The sequence below is a fragment of the Miniopterus natalensis genome, chromosome 16 (assembly GCF_054644295.1).
Source record: "Miniopterus natalensis isolate mMinNat1 chromosome 16, mMinNat1.hap1, whole genome shotgun sequence".
Classification (NCBI taxonomy): Eukaryota; Metazoa; Chordata; class Mammalia; order Chiroptera; family Miniopteridae; genus Miniopterus; species Miniopterus natalensis.
The window spans coordinates 16,044,703-16,065,494 of NC_142096.1; the positions used below are offsets into that span (position 1 = coordinate 16,044,703).

The following is a 20,792-nucleotide window of genomic DNA, read 5'->3' on the forward strand; positions in this document are numbered from 1 at the left end:
TAAACATATTAAAGTTAGGGCGGTAACCACTAAAAGAGCTAAATATGGAAACTGTTCAACGTGGTTTCCTCCGAGAAGTAAACCGGGGATTGAGGAGGGTGGGGGATGGCTGAGGCAGGAGATTGTGCTTTTCATTAACGAGTTCTGTGCTTTGCAATTTATCTTAACCAATGGCATTTTTATTTGGATAAGATGAAAGTGGAAAAAAGCAATTAAATGTTATTATGACATGAATGCCACTTTGACTTATGTAATATAGATTTCTGAATTTACATTCACAAAGTCAAAGAAACACAGAGAATACCTTCTATTTTGCAAAATAAGAGTGAAATTCAGATAAGTTAAGTGAGCTGCCCCAGACCACAGAACTTAGAGCCAAATTGGCTTCTCTAGTAGGTCTTCACTTTATCCATGTACTCCTAAGCTCTTTCGTTTTATGAATTTCACAATACAGGGAATGGATTCATTCTTATTCAGGACTTTTCAGACTTCACTATAGGCCCTCCTGGAAAATTATATCACAGCTCAGCCTCATTAGACATTATAAATCATTATAAACATCTCATGTTAAAGAAAAGCAGGAAAGTACCAGGAGCTGAGGTATGGAATTGGAATTTCCAAAACAAAAGTCAGCCTCTAGGGAAGGTGGGACACGGCATCCTGTATAACCACCACTGTTGATGTGATTTCACAGCCAGGTGTATCAGTTAGCGAGAGCTGCCATAACAAAATATCATAAGCTGGGCAGCTTAAGCAACAAAAATGTATTGTCTCTCAGTTCTGGAAACCAGAAGTCCAAAATCAAGGTGCTGGCAGGGTTGGTTCCCTTTGAAGGCTGTAAGGGAAGGATCCATTCTGGACCTCTCTCCCTGGTAGATAACTGTCTCCCTGTGTCTCTCACAAGGTCTTCCTTCTATGTATGGCCAGATTTCCCCTCTCTATAAGGACAGCAGTGATACTGGATTACAGGCTCACCTGACTCCAGTATGATCTCATCTTAATTACATATCAGCAACAATTTCCAAAAAAGGTCACCTTCTGAAATACTGGGGTTACGACTTCAACATATGAGTTGGGGATGGGGGTACAATTCAACCTATACCACCAGAAGGCGATCAGAGCCTTATATCCTTCCCGCAAACATTTACAGTGTTTATAGAAGTCCCCTCGCCCCCACCACCCCGGGAATGTATCCCATTAAAAGTTTAAATCATTTGGAAAACAATATTTGTTGGTTAGAAATTCACTTTATACTTAACTATTTTTAAATTCTCTACCAAATAAAATACAAAATGCTAACCATAACATTATCTCCACTAAAGGCATGTGTACTCTAGGATGCTTCAGGATCAAAGAAAGTAATAACAATTTACACACACACACATAAAATGTTATAAACAGAGCAAATGTTATACAACAAAGTAATCATCCAGCAATGTAAAAGTATTCACCCAATAGCTACATTCAAAGGTTCAACCCTCAAGAGGCTATGTCACATTTTAAGGGGTCTTGTCCATTACAACTGTACAGTTGGATGAAGTCTGAGCACCTCAAACTGGAAAACACACATAAAAATTTTAAATCCAATTTACTTTTCCACTGGACCATAATATTTACCTTTTGCTTTTAACTTAAAAAGAAAAACAAAGATAACAGGTTTCCCTTTGGTTTCCAGTCAACCTTTCTTGCACAGGTTTTTACAGCAAGGACACTTCACAGGCAGTTTAAGTGTGGGGCGGGAGGGGGACTTCCTCTTATTAGGTCTATCTAATCCAAGTTCTCCAATAATATGCAATTGTATATTTGCCTAAAACATTTTGCAAATGTGTCTCTCTAACTTGAGACAACTATCCTGGCTTAATTTTGCAAACAAGTTCTGGCAGCAAATTAATAGAGAGTAGCAAATATTTCTCATGAAAGTGAGTTATATAAAGCTGATGGTTTTCCAAATACACCACCTTCTCATTCTCAGTTTATCTGTTTTCACCAACTCACTCATTCACTCTTCACTGAGTCATTCAACAATCACGGTTAAATCCCAACTTATAAGGGAGTTGCTTTCCTTTAATTTATAACAACACTGTTTGGAACTAGAATGCGCCCTTTAAAATAAAAGCAATGTTACCCATGTAGACTTGGTCTGTGTGTTCAATACATGCTTATCTAATAATGAGAAAAAAATTATTTCAATACCCCCAATTAAAGCATAAAATACAATGAATTATGTTTACTTTTTAAAAATTCTTCCTTCTTATCTTTAATCTTTTCTCAAACACTCCTTCTTCCTCCTACTTGCCCTGACGGAACCTGGCTTTCCCCTGAAAATACCACTTCCTTCGTAACTCTTTCCAATTCTGGCCACTCCTTCAACCTCTATCCAACTTCAGGGGCAAAGAAGAAAAATCAGCAAACTCCTTGTTCCCTGCTGCCCCTTCCAGGTACTTGATCCCCTACAATCTTTCAAAGAATTGTGTTCCTTAAGCTATTCAGAGATGTGGCAGGTCATACTCATGACACCCTTCCCAGAGAGTATGCTCAGGACCCCGCTGAGTGAGCACCAGGCCATCTGGTCTGATTTCCTAAACAGGGCTGTCTGAACATGGGAGACACTCCTGACCCAAGTCACACCAGCCAGATTCCCTCTCTCTCGGGATTTTGGAATTTGAGATGCTTGATGTAGAAGGCTGTGAAAAATGGTGTTAAAATAGCATGGAAGAGGAAATACATTCATACTCATTCACTCATTCATTCATTCATTCATTCATTCATTCACCAAGTACTTCCTCATTGCCTTCTGCTAGCCAACTACATGGCAGGTCCTATACTGTGCAGTATTTTCAGGAGGTAACTATTAGAATAATTTAGCTGAAGCATAGTGTTCACATGGGAAGAAGAAAAGTAGGTGGAGGCTAAAATTGTAGCAGGTTTGAATGGCCAGCCAATGATCTGAGGTCCTATCCCACAGATAAAATGAAAAGGCAGCTGGTTTTATAAAATGTTTCTTAACTGATTCACATCGAGAAGCCCTCTGCTTCTCCTTCATGTGCGTTCCAAGACTCATACTTTGACTGTAACCAGAATTGACTAAAATACAATTCCAGTCCACTGTTTTTATTACTAGGATTGAACGGTCTATTAAACCATGGTTCTCCCTGACTCAATGCAAAACGAACTCTAACAGAAGAAAAGAGAAGAGGCCACTCTGTAGGTCTTTTCCCCCAGTGGATTGTAAGCACTTTGAGAACTGCTGCTTTGCTAATGTGCTTCTATCTCTGGATCCTGCTGTAACTCCCAGCACAGAGGAAATGTACAAAATGTGTGGGTCAGAACCGAATGGGAAACATACGTCATGAGCTTGGAGATGCAACTGGGATGAAATGAGTTAAAAAAACACTCACTCAAGGTTTGTGAAAGAGTACCGTGCTGGGTGTGGAGAGTAAGTCTGGGAAATGTGCCTCCTTTGGCATAAAGAGGGGGTGGGCGGTAAAAGAGATGAAATGAGAGCCAAATACTTTCAAAGAGCAACATTATGTCCTAAGGACAGGGTGATTTAACGGTATGCAACACACCTGTGCTTGCCCAACGGCACAGCGATTGAGAAATACTGTTATCACCTTCCAAAGGAAGTTTTCTGAAACACATTAAATATGATAACCTCCTGGTAAATTTTCCACAGCTACTGCAGCCACCACTTCCAGTCCCGCTGCTAAGGGGACGCAGGCTGCCCATGAAGAAAAGCTGCTCCCAAATGTCATCTATCAGAGTACAATCTAGCAAGTGTTTCACTCAAGGGACCAACTGCAGTTCAAAAACTATTTTCCTTCCGGAGTCTGGGCTTCTGAGAAACGGAATTATGAAGATTTGGGCAGTTCACGTCCAAAGGGTTGTGCAACTGAGAATCAGCCTATTTAACTTCAAACCCCGCATTGTTTTAACGAGTCAAATACAGATTTTTCTAAGGTGAATAAAAACATCCTAATTACAAGATTCTAGAACATACTAACAAAGATTTAATCTGAATTTTAATGCTGCTGCCGAAGAACAAAAAATGTATTAGGGTTTTTTTCATCATATATTTGTTGTTTGAAGCACATGAAAACTTCTGTAAGCGTGACTAGCTCACAGTGTCTTTTGCAATGATAAATACAGGCTTCAATTTATTTTTCATATAGGTCAAGCATGATAAATTCTTTTGGTGCTGCGGATGAGAAAAAATCCTGCACCTAGTTTAGTTATGACAATAGTAGGGTAATATCCAGGACACAAAGCTTTCTTCCCATGTTCTTCATTCCTCTTCATGAATCAAAGTGGAGAAATGAGCAAACAGCTGGTGAATTCAGTATTAAGAAGGCAGTGTGGTAGGGATCAATGGGTGGAAAAAGGGGGACATTTGTAATACTTTCAACAATAAAGCTAAATTTTTAAAAGAAGAAAGCAAACATCACTACCAGCAAGCAAGGAACTAGAGTCTTCGAGAAGTTCTTTAGACCTTCTCCAATCACTTAGAATGCTGGAAGTTTTCGAGAAAAGGTTTTTCCCCTCTCTAAACTTCTCCCACCACTGCACTCAGTCCCATCAGCCCAAGTTAATGGACAACAGCAGACATTTCCCAAAACTTCACATAGAAAGCTCAGACGGTAAGGCTTTAGTTTCAAATTGACTAACTAGAAGGTCATCTGTAAAGCCTTAGGTTACTTACAGAAAGTTAGCCATTCATTCATTCAGCTAGCATTTACCAAGTGCCCATTAAATTCCAGGCACCCACTATATTGCAGGTAATCCTCTAGGCATGGAGCATATAGTTTCAAACACAGGGAAACATAAGAAACCAATAAATAATGTATAGTGTATGCACTATATATACAGGGGTGGGCAAAAGGAGGTTTACAGTTGTTCATATGGAAAAATACAAGTTAATAGGTAATAATACAAGAATAAACTCTATGTTTTACGTACTAACAACTGTAAACCTCCTTTTGCCCACCCAGTATATGAGAGAAAATAATAAATATGTATTATGATGTGCTAGAAAGCAGGGTACAGATATACAGGGGGAGCTGTTATCAATAACAATCTCGTTTATCAGCTTTACAGCTACAGTGTCAAGATACCAGTTCTTCAATTTGCAGATGATAACTACTCCAGGCCACGTTGGTAATACTAGTTTTTATTAGTACTTTAGTCAGTGCTGATTCTAGACTGACAGTCATCTTATCCAATGCCCCTTACCCCCATTTCTTAGTTGCTGCTTCAAACTCTGGTCCCTCCAAAACTGGGGGTGAGGAGCACAAGTTTCAGAGAAGGAATCACACCTTCTACCCGCTGCTCTTGTCTTCTCCTGAGAAGGGCCACAGCCACAGCCACCCCTTCTGAGCAGCTTCTGGATTTATTTATTTTTAAATTTTTATTTATTGGTTGATTTTAGAGAGAGAGGAAGGGGGGAAGAGGGGAAGAGAGAGAAAGGGGGGAAGAGAGACACTGATTTGTTGTTCTACTTATTTATGCATCATTGGTTGATTCTTGTGTGTGCTCTGACTGGGGGTCAAGCCTACAACCTTAGTATATTGGGACATTGCTCTAACCAACTGGGCTACCCAGCCAGGGCCGCCTCTGGATTGATTTTTACCTTTACAAAACCGTTTTCCAATGATTCACCCTCTGATTAGTCTATCTCTAGTGACTGGTGGTTCTGTCACTGGCTGACTTCGGGCTACAATTTCGAAAGCCACGTAAATTAGCCTGTCAGTTTTGGCAATAAAAACACCGGGTGCTCAGTTAAACTTGACTTTCAGATTAGCAGCAGCTATTTTTTAGCATAAGTATGTCCCATGAAATATGTGGGGCATACTTCCACTGAGAAAAATTATTAGTATCAAAAAAACTATAATTCATCCAACAATACTACATATGAAAATTTGGGGGAACTACAATGATTTCCGTAGCATGGATATTAGGTTTTGACTCATCCAGAAAGTAGAGAAATTGCTCCCAAGCAACAGTCTTCATAGCAAGGCTAATATGCATGAAATCAAAATTTGGCAGTGCTCTATGTAACATAACAGACACCTTGTCCCCACCTTTTTCATGTACACAGATCAACCTGCAATAACCTTGGTCATGGCCCAGCCCTCTTGGTGCTGACTCACACACCCAGAGGTGATGAGGAATTTATTTTAACACTTAGTAAAAGTCAAATGGTGTCATTAGACATTTGACAAAGAGAGAAAAATGTGCTAGAATTCTATTACTATGCACTCACTCCTTAAACTCCTTGCTCAAGTTCAACAAAGTTTATTCTAAAACCTCCTATGGAAGGTATATTCATTTTCTAGGGCTGCCAGAACAAAGCACCACACGCTGGGCGGCTGAAACAACAAAAAGGTATTCTCTCTCAGTTCTGGAGGCCAGAAGCCTGAAATCAAGGTGTCAGCAGGGTTGGCTCCTTCTGAGAACTGTGCGGGACGATCTGTTCCATGCCTCTCTCCAACTTCTGGTGGTTTGCTGGCAATCTTTGGAGTTTCTTGGTTTGCTGAGGCATCACCCAGATCTCTGCCTCCATGTGCAAATGGTGTTCTCCGTGTGCGTGTGTGTGTGTGTGTGTGTGTGTGCAAATTTCCCCTTAAGGATTCAGGTCATACTGGGATAGGGGGCTCACCCTACTCTAGTTCGACCTCATCGTAACTAACTACATCTGCAACAATCCTATTTCCAAATGTCACATTCTGAACTATTGGAAGTCAGAACTTCAGCATGTGAATTGGGAGGGGACATATTCAACTTAAAACAAGGGGTGAAATCTGTTAAAAAGACTGGAGAGGACAGCCAAAAAGAAAAAAAATCAATAGAACAGCTCTAAATATGAAAACTGGCAGGAAAACATGTGAAGTGGGAGGCTCCAAGGACCTGGGACCTGCCCCCAAGAATCTGACTGTTCCACCCTGGTGGGAAAGGGCTCATGAGGAGACAGACTAAAGCCGGCTGTTTCTACACAGTGTGGAAGAAGGCAGTGGGAGGCACAGATAAGTTACTCTGGGTACAGTTCAGGCCCTGGCTCTGCAAAAGCGTTCCTCACGGTCCCCGGCTTTCAGGATTCCTCCCTCATTTTATGCGCAGCACAAACTACCTGTAACATTCATTCAGCAAAGCTGTCAGATAGTGTCATGTGCATTTTCCATGTAGGTGTTTTCCATGTATGTTCTGTCTCTACCACTGTATCAGGTAAACTTTCAATATTCCCAAAATATATTTTATGTGCATGTTTTACATTACGTGAACACAAATATATAAACATAAACACACCTAAAAATTAAGTAGCTGAGAATGGAATTTTAAAAATCAGTGTCTGAGATTCATTCTTTAAAAAAAAAGTTTCTTCTATCAGATAATTCTCCCAGGCCTTATGGGCATTTTCAGAGAATACAAAACTTATTCAGTACTTGGAAGAGTTATAAAGTTATACTCATTTTTCCCCTGGTAAATACAGATGATAAACCTACCATACTGGGAGCATGGTCTTCTGGCATTTTATAATTATTGAGTCAAAGAGAAATTTTGGGAGAGTATATTTTCTGGCAAAGTGAAGAATAATGATTCTGGGACACGTTATAATTTAAAATAGAATGTACCCATATAAAAATTTTAAAGTGTGTAAAATATTTGAAACCCAGTAAATCCATTTCAAAATTCTGTTTTCCAAGGTTAGAAGGATCAGGATTGCACAGTTGGTGTTGTTAATTTAGGCCCTGTTCCAGCCAGGGATTGAAATAATAAAGGCCTATAGTCTAGAGACATTCTTAAGTGTTTGCTGACCCCATGCCATGTATATTATTTTACAGCCAGTAAATCTTACCAACTGAAGTGCCCTGTTTCTGCATTTGGTCCCTGGCTAGTAATCAATAAGCAACTGCTAATGAGTCAATTCTGTTCAGTTTACTGAAGATTTTAAGATGAGCAAGACCTGAGTCCACCTCTTAGGATCGCCTTGTCTAGAGCAGGAAGACAAGTGTATCAATAATAACCAGTATGCTTTAAACTCCTTGTGCTAGACACTGTATTAGGTTCTGTATCAACTCTTTTAATTCTCACATCAACCCTATAAAAGCAGGACTATTGTTACCCTCATATTATCAGTGAGAGAACTGAATTCTAGACCAGTAAGGCTCTTGCCCAAGGTCACAAAGCTAGTTTGTCTAGTTTGCTCATGCCCAGTCCAAGCTCTGGACTGTCACTTTGTGACTCAATAGTTTCTTTGTTGCCATAACAGAAATGGTGTTGTGAAAAGGGAGGTGTGCTATTAATGTGTTCTATGTGCACCAAAACACAAATGAAGGAAAATCAATCCACAAGACCCAGAGACTCCAGGCAAAACAGAAAAGAGACCTCTTCCATATGGCAACAAGAACTTCAGTTGCCCACCTTAGATAATCTCTGATCACTCCAGTACACCATGGCCCCGGGGACTCTGAAAACTGCCGAGGGGAAATGACAGCTAACTTAGACCATCACACCCAAAGTATCAACCCAGTGAGAGAATAGGTAGCTTCATACACTTACCTCCCAAATACTCTTTCTCAGGAAACTCATGCTCCACCCTTGTCGGTTTGGCTCAGTGGTTAGTGTGGGCTAGGGACTGAAGGGTCCCAGGTTCGATTCCAGGCAAGGGCATGTACCTTGGTTGTAGGCTTGGCCCCAGTTGGGGAGATGTGGGAGGCAACCAATCGATGTGTCTCTCTCACGTCGATGTTTCTCTCTCTCTCTCTCTCTCTCTCTCTCTCTCTCTCTCTCTCTCTCTCTCTCTCTCTCTCTCTCTTCCTTCCACTCTCTCTGAAAAGCAATGGGAAAAAATATCCTCTTGTGAGGATTAAGAAAAATAAAATAAAATATATATACATATACATATACATCATATACATATACATATACATGCTCCAGCAAAACTAGGGAGTAAACCAAAAGTAAAGGTGACAGTGAGTCCAGGAAAACAAACCCAAGAGAAAGCCAAGGACAACCTGAGGAAGATGGTCATGCACCAGGCCATGCGAGAACCTGTCCAGAGTGGCAGGGCTCCGGGGAAAAAATAAACAGAATGAGTAGATTATTTGTGATACATGAGCATTTAAAAAAACATATTGCTGGATATTTGATATACTGGTGCTGCATTTTGAAAAAACAAATTTGAGATAGGTATAAGAAAATTAAGCAAATAAAAACAAAGGGAAGCTGTTAGTAACTGCAAGAAACCTGATGTAGAATATTACTTCACTGAACAATGGAATGATAGTGACTTAGCCATAATTTTATCAACATAGGCTGATTTAGTCAATAATGGCTGACATTGATATATCAAGATAACAGTGTAGACATTATTTAGAAGTAGAAAAAAGGACAATATATGAATATTACAAGCAAAATGAGAAACCATTAACCTTGATTTTCATTGCCAAAGAAAGGATGTTTCAGATGAAAGCATTTGAAATGAAGGCCCTGAAATAGCCAAATAACTCCCTATATTTTAAATTCCACTTTGCCTATGTAACGCTACTATAAAAGTCACCTCTTCTGTAGAGCATTCCTTTCCATTTCAGGCCCTCCCAACCTGAGACCACTTTAGATTGAATTACCTGCCTAAGTATTTTTTTAAACTCACACTGACATTGGAAATTCAGACCTAAATATTTATTAGAACTGACTTGCAATTCAAAATCTTAGGCAATATCATTTTTTCTTCCTTCTACCAGTAGCAAATTTGAAAGGTGTGAGTTTCTTTGCTGTCTCTCTCTGTGTGATAGGTTTATAAGTTTATTTTTCATTTATTCCTGCATAGAAGGGACAGCCTCTTGGTCTCCAGAATGTAAGCAGGTATCCTATTTGACTCTCCATCTTAGACATTTTTCTCTTTCTTAAGGATACATAAACAATATCTTCCACTGGATGGCCTCTAGGATTCCATGAAATACAATACTAAATAATAGAATAAAAAACTAAAACATAATGCTGGCTTAGTAACAGTTATGTAAATATTTTATATTTTTAATAAAAGAAACATTGGACTTCTTTTGGCTAATAAGATATCCACATTCCTATAATTACTACAAAGTGTTTCAGAGAATTTTGAATTTTCCTGTGTAGGTTAAGTCCTGACTCACTGGCTTTCCCTTTACAAAACACTTTTCTGTATGTCCCTGCATATCAGTATTTTAAGACACAGTTCACATTTGCCCACCAAAAACCACAGCAGCCTACACTGTGGTTGGGTGGATGGAAAACATCTGATGCTCCTAAAAATCATCAATGAAATACACCCTTGTAAGATCATAATTCACCCTTACAAGGCAGACGAACTAGGCCATCAGTTATCATCACTAGGTTCCCTAATATGGCAATTCCCAAACCATCCCTTGTACCCCCAAAAGACTTCCTATCACATATGACTGAACCCTGTCTCGGAAAATAATACTTAGCATGAGATGTGACATATTATATAGTAATTATTGAGTGCTTACTATGTTCCAGGCAATAAGCTAACCACTTTATATACATAATCACTACTCCTCACAATGAACCTACTGATTAAGAAATTGAGGCTTGTAGTTTAAGGAACTTGCACAGATCACACAGCTAGAAAGAGCTAGAACAAGAATTTAAGCCCAGGCAGAGTAACTGTAAGACCCACCCTCTAAACCACTGCACGATACTGCTTTGAGAAGGGAAAAAATTGCCATGGGAAGAAACAATGGCAGTTTTAGCAGCCGTGCAAACAAACTAGATGTGTCCACTGCATTAATGCTCAGCAACCCGTCAAAGCTGAGACAGATCTTCGCACATTTATCCACATGCTAAGAAAGACGCTTCAAACCACAGGGAGAGGTAGTTTTAAACAGTACCCAAGCAAAAGTGGGGGTGTCATTTTAATTTCCATTATAATCACCACGAATCGTTAACTTTTCTGTCTTGTCTGTCCCACTTTGGGAGCGGGGCTCATTTGCATGGGTCTGTTAGGACACGCACTTCATGGTGTGCATTCCATATTTTCTCTTAAGTCTTACTCTGCAGGCCAGAGCTGAAGGCAAGCCTTATTATAGATCAAAGCCAGTGAAGCAGGTAATGAGGTTTGGTGTATAAAACACTTGGTATAAATGCAGAGGAAATTCTGTCTTTTCTTTAACATTAACTGCTTGGAAATGCATCACTTGAAATAGAATTCTTAGTAGGCCACTAGCTACTAAAGAATAATTTCCCTTCCCCTAACAGACCACTGGTCGCTGGACGCCTTTCATAAATGCGGAGCTCGTGCAGCGAGTTATTTTTAATGCGCACTCCGTGGGGTGGCAGCTAAAATGCACCACTGAATGGGGAGCTTATTACCCACCACAGCGGCAACGGAATTGACCAACCGTTCAATCAGCTTCACTTAAGGAATATCGTCTGAATTCTCAGGCCGATACATAAGCTCGAAAAAGAAACAATTAAAATATCTAAGCAGACAGTTTTCATCTCCTCGGGTAGAAAGTGTTCTTACATGTTCTGACTTGTAGGTCCCAGAGCCACAGGGGGGCAGAGGAAAGGTGGTTACAAACACGCCATTAAAGGGATAATTACATTTTCCCATAACTTTTAAATTCATGTCTGGCTCCTCTTCTGTCAATTGTCTTTCAAGACTGGTCTATGTCAAGTAAGTGCTTCCTAGGTCTATAAAGTCTCCTCTCCTCTCTGGAGCAAGGTATCGTTTTCATTATTAGTGCCAAATGTTTATCACCACTGGCCAACAGCATGAGTGGTGGAGGGTGGAAGTCATAAAAAAGGGTCATTAAATCCTACAATTCCCTCCCTCCTTTCCTCCCTCCTTTCCTCCCTCCTTTCCTCCCTCCTTTCCTCCCTCCTTTCCTCCCTCCCTCCCTCCCTCCCTCCCTCCCTCCCTCCCTCCCTCCCTCCCTCCCTCCCTCCCTCCCTCCCTCCCTCCCTTCCTTCCTTCCTTCCTTCCTTCCTTCCTTCCTCCCCCCTGCCCTTTAACATATTTTAACAGCCTAACATGTCCCAGATACTATGCTACGTATGCTGGGGTAAAAATCACACTGTTTGTATTACTAACCTTAAGTAATTCACAATCAGCCTCAGATGCCTTGTGACTTACTCCCCGAAAGCAGAGGCCAGCCTGATACCTCCTAGACTTCTTTCTGTCCGCTGCATGATTCTTGAATTTGTGTAGTGTGGCGGGAAAAGCTTGATGGGCTGTTAGATAACCTGATGTCCAGCTCCCTCATCCACAAGGTGACCTCAGATAAATCCCCTAACCTCTGACACTTTCATTTCAACATCAGCCCAACCATCCACAGGGGGGGGACCTGGTGTCAAAAGTCATGGTGTGAGTGAAGCCACTTTACAAGCCTAAGCCTTGCTCAGGAAGGTGCTCCTAAGTATAATTCGGGGTTAAGTGGCCGAGTACCAGGGCAGCTGGGTGGGCACAGGGAGCCGAGTCATTTCCTAACAGCCTTGCCCCTCAGCAAGGTCTGAGGTCACATTGTGCCCACATCGCCACTCTAAGTTGCGGCCACAGTGCGTGATAAGCGTACTACCCTAAGTGGCATTGTGATGTCAGAAGGAGGATTATAGAGCTATGGACCTGTTGATGACATGTCTTCCACCCACAAATTTAATGCCTTTTCCATCTTAACTAAGCATTTATCTTACACTGTGGCCGTAACCTTTGCAGTTTGAGGTGTGAGAGCAAAACTAGCATTGATTTCTTTTTCCTTCACAATTTCATGGACAGAAGATTCGTTCTTACTCACCTTGGCATGCGATTTTTTTTCTTTCACTATTAGGTCAACAATGCTTTCACCTTTTCACTTAAAGGAGGCACTTTATGGCTTCTTGTTGGCATATCCAAATGGCCTGCATCACTAGTCTTGCACTTTGGGGCATTAATAAAAATAAGGGTGACTTGAACACAAGCACTGTGATACTGTGACAGTGAATCTGATAGCCAAGGCAGCTACTAAGTGACTAATGGGCAGGAGCATCTATAGCGTGGGGACGCTGGACCAAGGGATGATTCACATCCTGGGATGGACAGAGCAGAGATTTCATCCTACCACTTAGAATGACGCACAATTTAAAATTTATGAATTGTTTATATCTGGTGTTTTCCATTTAATATTTTTGGACCATGGTTGACTGTGGGTAACTGAAACTGTGGAATGAGAAACTGCAGATCAGGTGAACCACTGGTTTCCCATCATCTATACTGAGGGGTCAGACATTACCATGGACCTGTTGATGGCCATCTTCCATCAAGAGGGGAGGAAAGCAGAGGTAGTGAGAGATCTGAATCCAGTTGTCCCTGGCACTGGGGATCCTTGAATTTTTCTATGTTCCCCGTTTTGAGTTGGGTTATTGTAAAATACAACTAAAAGTCCTGACTCATACATACACTGACCAGAAATAGGTCACTTAATATCTATGAGCCCTGAGCTTCTTTATCCCTTATAAAATAGGAGTGATGATGATGATAAAAGTGATGATTATAATAATGAAGGTGGCAATAATAACCTTCACAGGGTTACCAGGGCATCAAATGAGATCATAATTGCAAAAGTGACTTGTCAATCCTGCTGTTAGTAGTTGTCATTTATGCTACTCAGAACGGCATGAAATTTAAAACTCATGAATAGTTATTTCTGGAATTTTCCATTTAATACTTTCGAACCATGGTTGACTATCGGTAACTGAAACCATGGAAAGTGAAACTATAGATAAGGGTGGACTACTGTAATTCGTTATAACAGCAATCGCAAACTAATATTCCAGACAAGAAAGCAGAACACCTAATTGAGACAAATCATTGCACCTCTTGGAGCTTCACTCTCCTAATCCACACGCTGAGGATAAGCATCCCTAATCTGCTTATCTTATAAGGCTGTTTATGAGGACCAAAAGCTACAAGGGCTTTGCTTGACTCAGCCTCAGCACTTCTTCATTGTGTTTCTTTGGCAAGTGACTTAACCAATCAGTGCCTCGGTTTTGTCATCTGTAAAATAGGCATACTAATAGTATTAGGTCACTGTAAGAATCAATGATTTAGTCCATGTAAAGTGTTTGGAACAGCATTTGGCACAATATAAGTATTAGGTAAGTAAGTGATAGGTATTATTAAGTATGTAAAAAAGTTTGCAAAAAGTTAGGCATTATAAACTGGTAAAGTGGTATTAGCATTCTTATAGAACACTGGTTCTCAGGAAGGTGGAGGGTCAATACAACCCTCCCCAATAGCGGTTCATAAATTTATGGAGGCACTTTAGAGGTCAAGGGGAGGGGAGGTGGCATACTACTAGCATTTAGTGATAGGAACCAGGAATTCTAGACATCTTGCAACATCAGGGGCAGTCACTTAGAGTACAAGCTTTTACTAAATCCCAAATGACAGCACAAAGTCCTACTCATCATCTGTAGCTGTGCATTGGTGGTGATTTTACAAACAAGTACTAGCATCTGTCTCTGTCATTATGACCTCTGGTGTAGTTGTGTCATGCATTTATTCACTGAAGCTTTTCAAAAAATAATTTACTTCATTTCTCCATCATGTTAATGTTAAAAATATTATTATAATAGGGCATTATTTTGATTTTTAAATTTAAATTAGTTAGTTTATGATTTATGAAATTCATTTTATGATAATAAAAGGGGCATTAGAAAAATGCTGGGTCTGCATACAGGTCCACACCAAGAAACATCATAATTAAAATGAAAAGGTTAAAGACAAAGAGAAAATCTTAAAAACAGCAAGAGAAAATCAGTTAGTTGTCCACAAGGGAGATCCCATAAGACTGTCAGCTGATTTCTCAACAGAAACTTTGCAGGCCAGAAAGGAATGGCAAGAAATATTCAAAGTGATGAGAAGCAAGGACCTACAACCAAGATTACTCTACCCATCAAAGCTATCATTTAGAATCGAAGGACATACAAAGAGCTTTCCAGACAAGAAAAAGCTAAAGGAGTTCATTATCACCAAACCAGTATTACATGAAATGTTAAAGGGTCTTTCTTAAAAAGAAAAAGATAAAAAAAGATAAAAATGTGAACAATAAAATGGCAATAAATACATATCTATCAACAATTGAACCTAAAAAAATAAATAAATAAATGAACAAGCAGAACAGAAACAGACTCACAGATACAGAGAACATTGTTTTCTAAACATTTATTCATTGGTATATTTACATGGAAGGCAATACCACACATGGCACTAAAAACAGATGAAATGAGGAAAATTTTTCCAGTGATTTTACTCATAATAAAAACATTAATGTTCCATTTTTATACTGAATTTCTAACAAGATGAAAATAATATGAGCATTATTATTTTTTAAACTTGCCACAAATGTATGAATGTAAAAGTTACTGAGATTAAATTCTAAAATGGAAAAAAAAAAATGCTGGGTCTGAATTGATAGGATCTGAGGTCAAATAAGGTTTAGATGTGACTTAACCCAGCCACCTAGCTTTCCAATGAAGAAAATCAAGGTCTAAAGACATAAAGCATCTTGTAAAAAGAGTAACTGTTAGTTAAAAGATAAATAACCTAAGTTTCAAGATTCTAATTCCAGAGTTCTTGGGTATTCTTTAAGAATCTGTTACAGTCTACAAAAACAAAAAAAAGAATCTGTACATTCCATAAAAATAAGATTCTTTAAAAATCGAATTCTCATCCAATCCTGGGGTTTTATGCCAGCAAACCCACTGCCCCTTCCTTGCACCCCATGTCCCTGCCCCACTATCCCCACGTCCACCACTGGAGAAAATGATTGTGAAAGTCACATGTTGGATAATCTCAACAGCCAAGCATTTCTGGGAATAGTCTGAGGGAAAAGCTTTAATGGACAGGGTTAACATCAACGATTATCTCTGACTTTCTCCTTTGACTTTCCACTTTTTCTGGTTCAGTTCCAAAGGAGACCTTTTGGACTCAGGGATGATTCTGTCCACCCCCAACCTCCGCATCCCAATGAGTCTTCCAGAACACTCTGTACTCCTCATCTTGACAAAGTTATGGAGAAAGTAATTTTGTTGTAACTTCAGTTACAAAAAGGTTGACATGTTTCAAATTACCATTTTACTAATAATCTAAGGGCAAAAAACCCTCCCACCTTCCCTACCCAGAGCTGCCAAGGCTGTTTATGTAGGTGCGCCCTGCTCGACCCAGAGGGTGCCATTTCCATGGTGGCCTGTGTGAATGGTGCCCCCTGGAGTTAAGGGGTCCAATATCTGCATGGCTCTAGGCAGGGTGCCCACTCCCACGCCCTAAAGTGGGAAACAAGTCCATCGTGTGAAGATTTTTGATACTAACTTTGTTGACTAGTCAGTTAAACACTGACTTACCTGGTACAGTTTATTCACTATTTTAAGTTTGAATCATAGTTTAGTCTCCTTGCTGGCCATGTGTTCAGTGATGGAGGCCCTGTCCCATTGTAAAGCAGGGTCACACAGAAACAGCTTCATTTTCAGAGCTAGAGAGACTTGGGGCATTAGGGTTTTAAGGCTCAATTCTCTTTCCTGTCCCTCCCTTCTGAGTAGCCCACACAACCGCAGTTTCCTGTTCAGGGTTGTTCCAAGCACTTCAATATATTTGGTAAGTGGGGAAGACTCCCTGACCCAAAAACTGATGAAGCTCCCACTGACCCAAGTACGCAAGTATACTCCACCCAGAAGCTCTGAGTATCAGTTTCGCCTAGAGGTTACAAGTATGAGCTTTTAAGTCAAGACCTGAAACTCTCTTAGCTATGTTACTTTAAACAAATAACCTGTCTGTAAGCTTTAGTTTCCTCATCAGTAAAATGAACAGTAGTCTGAGCCTCATGGAGTTACTAGAAGGTGACATGAACAAATGCAAGTAAAGCTTGACACAAAGTAAGTGCTTAAAAATATTAGTACTGTAACGACTCCTTCCCTAGAAGAGTGGTCTTCTGCACACTATAAGTTCATACAAATAAAGTAAAATAAAAATAAGAAATATAAACTCTAGTAAAGAAAAAAGGAAGGATTATCCCTTAGAAAAGGCTATTCTATTCCATCTTCATTTTATTTGAATTGTTAAGATAACTAATCACAGCAGGCATTTGATATGTTTTTTATTTTCTAGTGCTCTTCCATACAGCAGGCCTGTAAAGTAAGCATGTCTAGCTGGTATTTTTATTCCCACTCTTCCAAAGACACTGAGGCTCAAGGGGGTTAAGATGATTCTGTGGCAGAATCTCCAACTAGAAAGGCAGGCATTGAAACTTGCCGTTCGGCATTTCATTTCACAGGGTGTTCCACTACTAGAGGCAGTGACTCTCCACTAGGGGGCGCATGTCATGCACTGGGGAGAGTACTGGCAGGCACTGAGGGACTACCACCCTAATTTCCATCAGCTCCCCCAACAAACAAAGCAAAAAAAAAAAAAAAATTAATTAAAAAGTGTATTTGCCATATGAATATATCTTTAAATTATCTCCCTTAGCCCTCTCGTCCATTGAGGTTACATCTGCAAAGCCTTTCCTATGTTCAAGTTCTGCAGTCAACATAGCAAGTAGATATGTCTTAAAAAGCCCTCCCAGGGGTTCTGATAAGCCCTTCAGCTGGGAATTTCTGTACTAGGCCCAGCTACAAAAGAGGGGAAGTGTGCTATCTGACTTGATGGTATGTGATCACTCCCACGGCATCTAGGACAAACACTTCGCCTCAGAATAAGAGACACTCTTGAGTGGGGCCTCTACTTGTTCTCTTAATGGGAGTCAATTTCTGAAAACTCAGGCTGGAAATAGGACCGTTGCCCTGAGCCCAGGTGGTTCTTGTCTAGAAGGCCCAGAGGTCTTCCCCAGAGGTCTTGCCTGCAACACATGACTGTTGTAAAAGTGTCATATTAGAGGTTTTTACAAAACTCACTTTTCAGATGCTGCATCAGTAAAGTCACATAACTGCTTGATTTTTTTTCTTTGTTTAACTTGATTTTCAACTTCAGGAAGTCACCTTTCCTTCCCCTTTTGGGGTGAGAGAGAGGTTTTTATCTCTTTGCTAAGTCATTATTCATTAAATGGAAACCAAGAAGAAGAAAAGAAGGGACACAACCAAGGACAGCGAAATAAAAATGACCTGTCTTTGTCCCCCTGATATTTTACCGAAAATGTTGTGAGCTGAGCAGGTGTCCAGCAGTTTATAGTCCAAACTACACTTGCCCTGGGTCCCACCTGCCTCTTGTCACACAAACCAGCACACACTGGAGAAAACTTTTCTCTGTTTACTTATGTTAATCATCAAGCCAAAACAAACAGCCTTCCACTTTCTGGATCCAGGGCAGCAATTAAATATGAAGACATCACGAGTCCTCTAGACAAATAAGACGGGGGAAAAACCCTCTGTATTCAAGGCCAGGAGACGGGCCGGGAGTGACATCGGCTGTCACACGTAAGGAAGTTGGTTTCCCAACTGGGAGCTTTCTCAGTTTCACACACCAGCGCCACAGTGGGTGAACAGAATATTTACTTAAGTCCATAACTAAATGTATTTATTTTGTCCATGACTAAGAAAAGACCCCAGACAACCCAATCTACAGTTAGAGAGAAGCTGGGTAAAAACATAAAATAATTACACAGTGCTAGTGCTGACAGAGGCATTTGGACAAAGCCAGCTAAGTGGCAGAGGCGGGTATCCGGGAGAAATGCAGCTGTGGTGGGAAAGAAGGCACATCATCTGCTTACTACCCTATTGCCCTTCTCCCCCCCAGCCACCCCGGACCACAGATGGGCACAAAACACCTACCGATTCCATTCACATTCAATGATGAGGGGACTGGGGACATCATATCTCAAGAGAGTAGTTTATAAGATGCCTCAGGGGCAGGGGAAACTGTTTACAAATTCGAAGTTGTTTCCACACCCCTCTGGAAAACGCCCCTGGAAAATGCAGGCAGAAAAAGCACTTCCCCAGCCCCCCACCCAGAGCAACCCGAGCCCGGACGGGCGGCCGGGCACCTGGCGGCAGAGGCGGGCTTCTGCAGAAAGCGCAGCGCTTCCCGGCGCCGGGCCCGGGTCCCGGCCAGCACCCCGTTTCCTCCTGGAGAGCAGGGGAGCGGGGAGGGAGGGGGAGCTTCGCATTCAGACACTGCCACCCTCCTCCGGCCCCTTGAGGAGTGAACCCTTATCGCAGGGTTGTCCAGGCTTCTGAGGAGGCGACCGTGCACCGAGGAAAACTCTCGGCGAGCTGGCTTCCCCCGTGGACGGGCCTCTCGGCGCCCACCCTCCCTCGCCAGCTCCACTTCCCGGTCCCTGCACTCCCTCCACGTGGCTTATCCGCAAATAAAAGCTGAGACAGTGCGCACTGCGCATCGGACCCTGGGCTTGCACATAGTAGGGGCTCACGAAACACTGCTGGCCTAGCTAGCATTTCGCGCACCCCTGCTGGGGCAGAGCCCGTAACAGTTCCAGGGCGGGGACAAGTTGCCCCCAGGTGGGTAAAAGTTGTGAAAACTCCAGGTGACCCGCAAGACCCCGGCCCCCTGGGGTGACAGCAGCAGGTGGCGCGGGCGCGGGCGCCCCGGGAGGCGGGCCGGCGGGCGGGCGCGCGCGGGGTGCGGCCGCGCGGCGTTAACCCCTTACCTTCCAGCAGCACCTCCTTGCCAGCTCGCTTCAGCGCCTGCACCGCCTCGTCGTGGGTGGCGTCCCGCAGGTCGGCTCCGTTCACCGACAGGATGGCGTCGCCCACGTACAGGGCTTGGGTCTGGTCGGCCGCCAGCCCCTTGAAGATCTTGCTGATGAGGATGGGCATCTTGTTCTCCTTGCCCCCCTTGATGCTGATGCCCAGCCCGCCCAGCTCCTGCTTCAGCACCTTCACGCCGCGCTTCTGGTTGGAGATGGACTCGGGCACCTGCTCGGGCAGGTCGGTGAAGGCGGTGCGCACCCCGGCCGGCGAGTCCGGGGGCTGCGCGCCGCCCGCGCCCGGGTGCCCGGGGCCCCTGCAGAACGAGCCATTGGTGGCGGTCCCCACGCCGTTGTACGCCGCAGCGCCCTCCTCGCAGCTCAGGACCAGCGCGTCCTCGCTCAAGTTCACCAGAACTTTGTGCCAGCGATCCCGCACCAAAACTTCCAGCAGCCCGCTCCGCTGCGCCCGGCCGCCGCCCCCGCCCGCCGGCCCCGCCGCCGCCGCCGCTACCGCCATCTTTCCGGCATTCTTAAAATGCCACGCGATTGCAAAACCGGGGAGAGTGGGGAAGGGTTGCGCGTGGGGGCCGCGGGGGCCCGGGGCGCGCGGAGAGGGCGCCCGGCGGGGAGCGGGCGGCACGCGGGACTCGGCGCTCGGCGCTCGGCGGCAGCCGGTTCCCCCCGCGCCGGATCCTGGGCGGGGTGGAGCAACCTAAAAGCAGGAGACACAGAAACAGGGGAGGGGAGAGAAAGCCAGCTGCCGGTTGCAAAACCCCAAAGCCGGGGCAGCGCGGGGAGGGAGCGCCGCGGGCGGCCGGCAGGAGGCACGCTCGGGGAAGGGGGCGGGGACCCACCGCTCACCTGTTCCCGGCGCCGCAGCCTCGGCGGCCGCCCGCGCCCGGGGCTCAGGCCCCCCGCCCCGCTCCGGGCGCGCGTGGCCGCGGGGACAGCTGCCCGAGCGCCGTCCCCGCGCCGCGCCCGGCCCCTCCGCTGGGCTCCCCCTTCCCCGCGGGCTCCCGCCCCGCGCTTTCGCGGGGTCTGCGTGTCCGGCCGTGGTCCCCTCCCTGGGTGTTCCCGAGCCCCCCTCCCTTTCACACGCTGCCGCGAGGGGTCCCTCAGTCC

At 43.2% G+C, this 20,792-nt stretch overlaps 1 protein-coding gene across 1 annotated transcript in view; it reads right to left on the reverse strand.

Annotated features, from left to right (window-relative positions):
- Window positions 1-20,187, reverse strand: part of SNTB1 (syntrophin beta 1) — a 163,100-nt gene extending 142,913 nt beyond the window's left edge. Inside the window, exon 1 of the mRNA XM_087825375.1 lies at window positions 19,629-20,187. Coding sequence (XP_087681501.1) covers window positions 19,629-20,187 — 559 coding nt within the window. The remainder of the gene's footprint in view (window positions 1-19,628) is intronic.
- Between the last annotated feature and the right edge of the window lie 605 nt (window positions 20,188-20,792).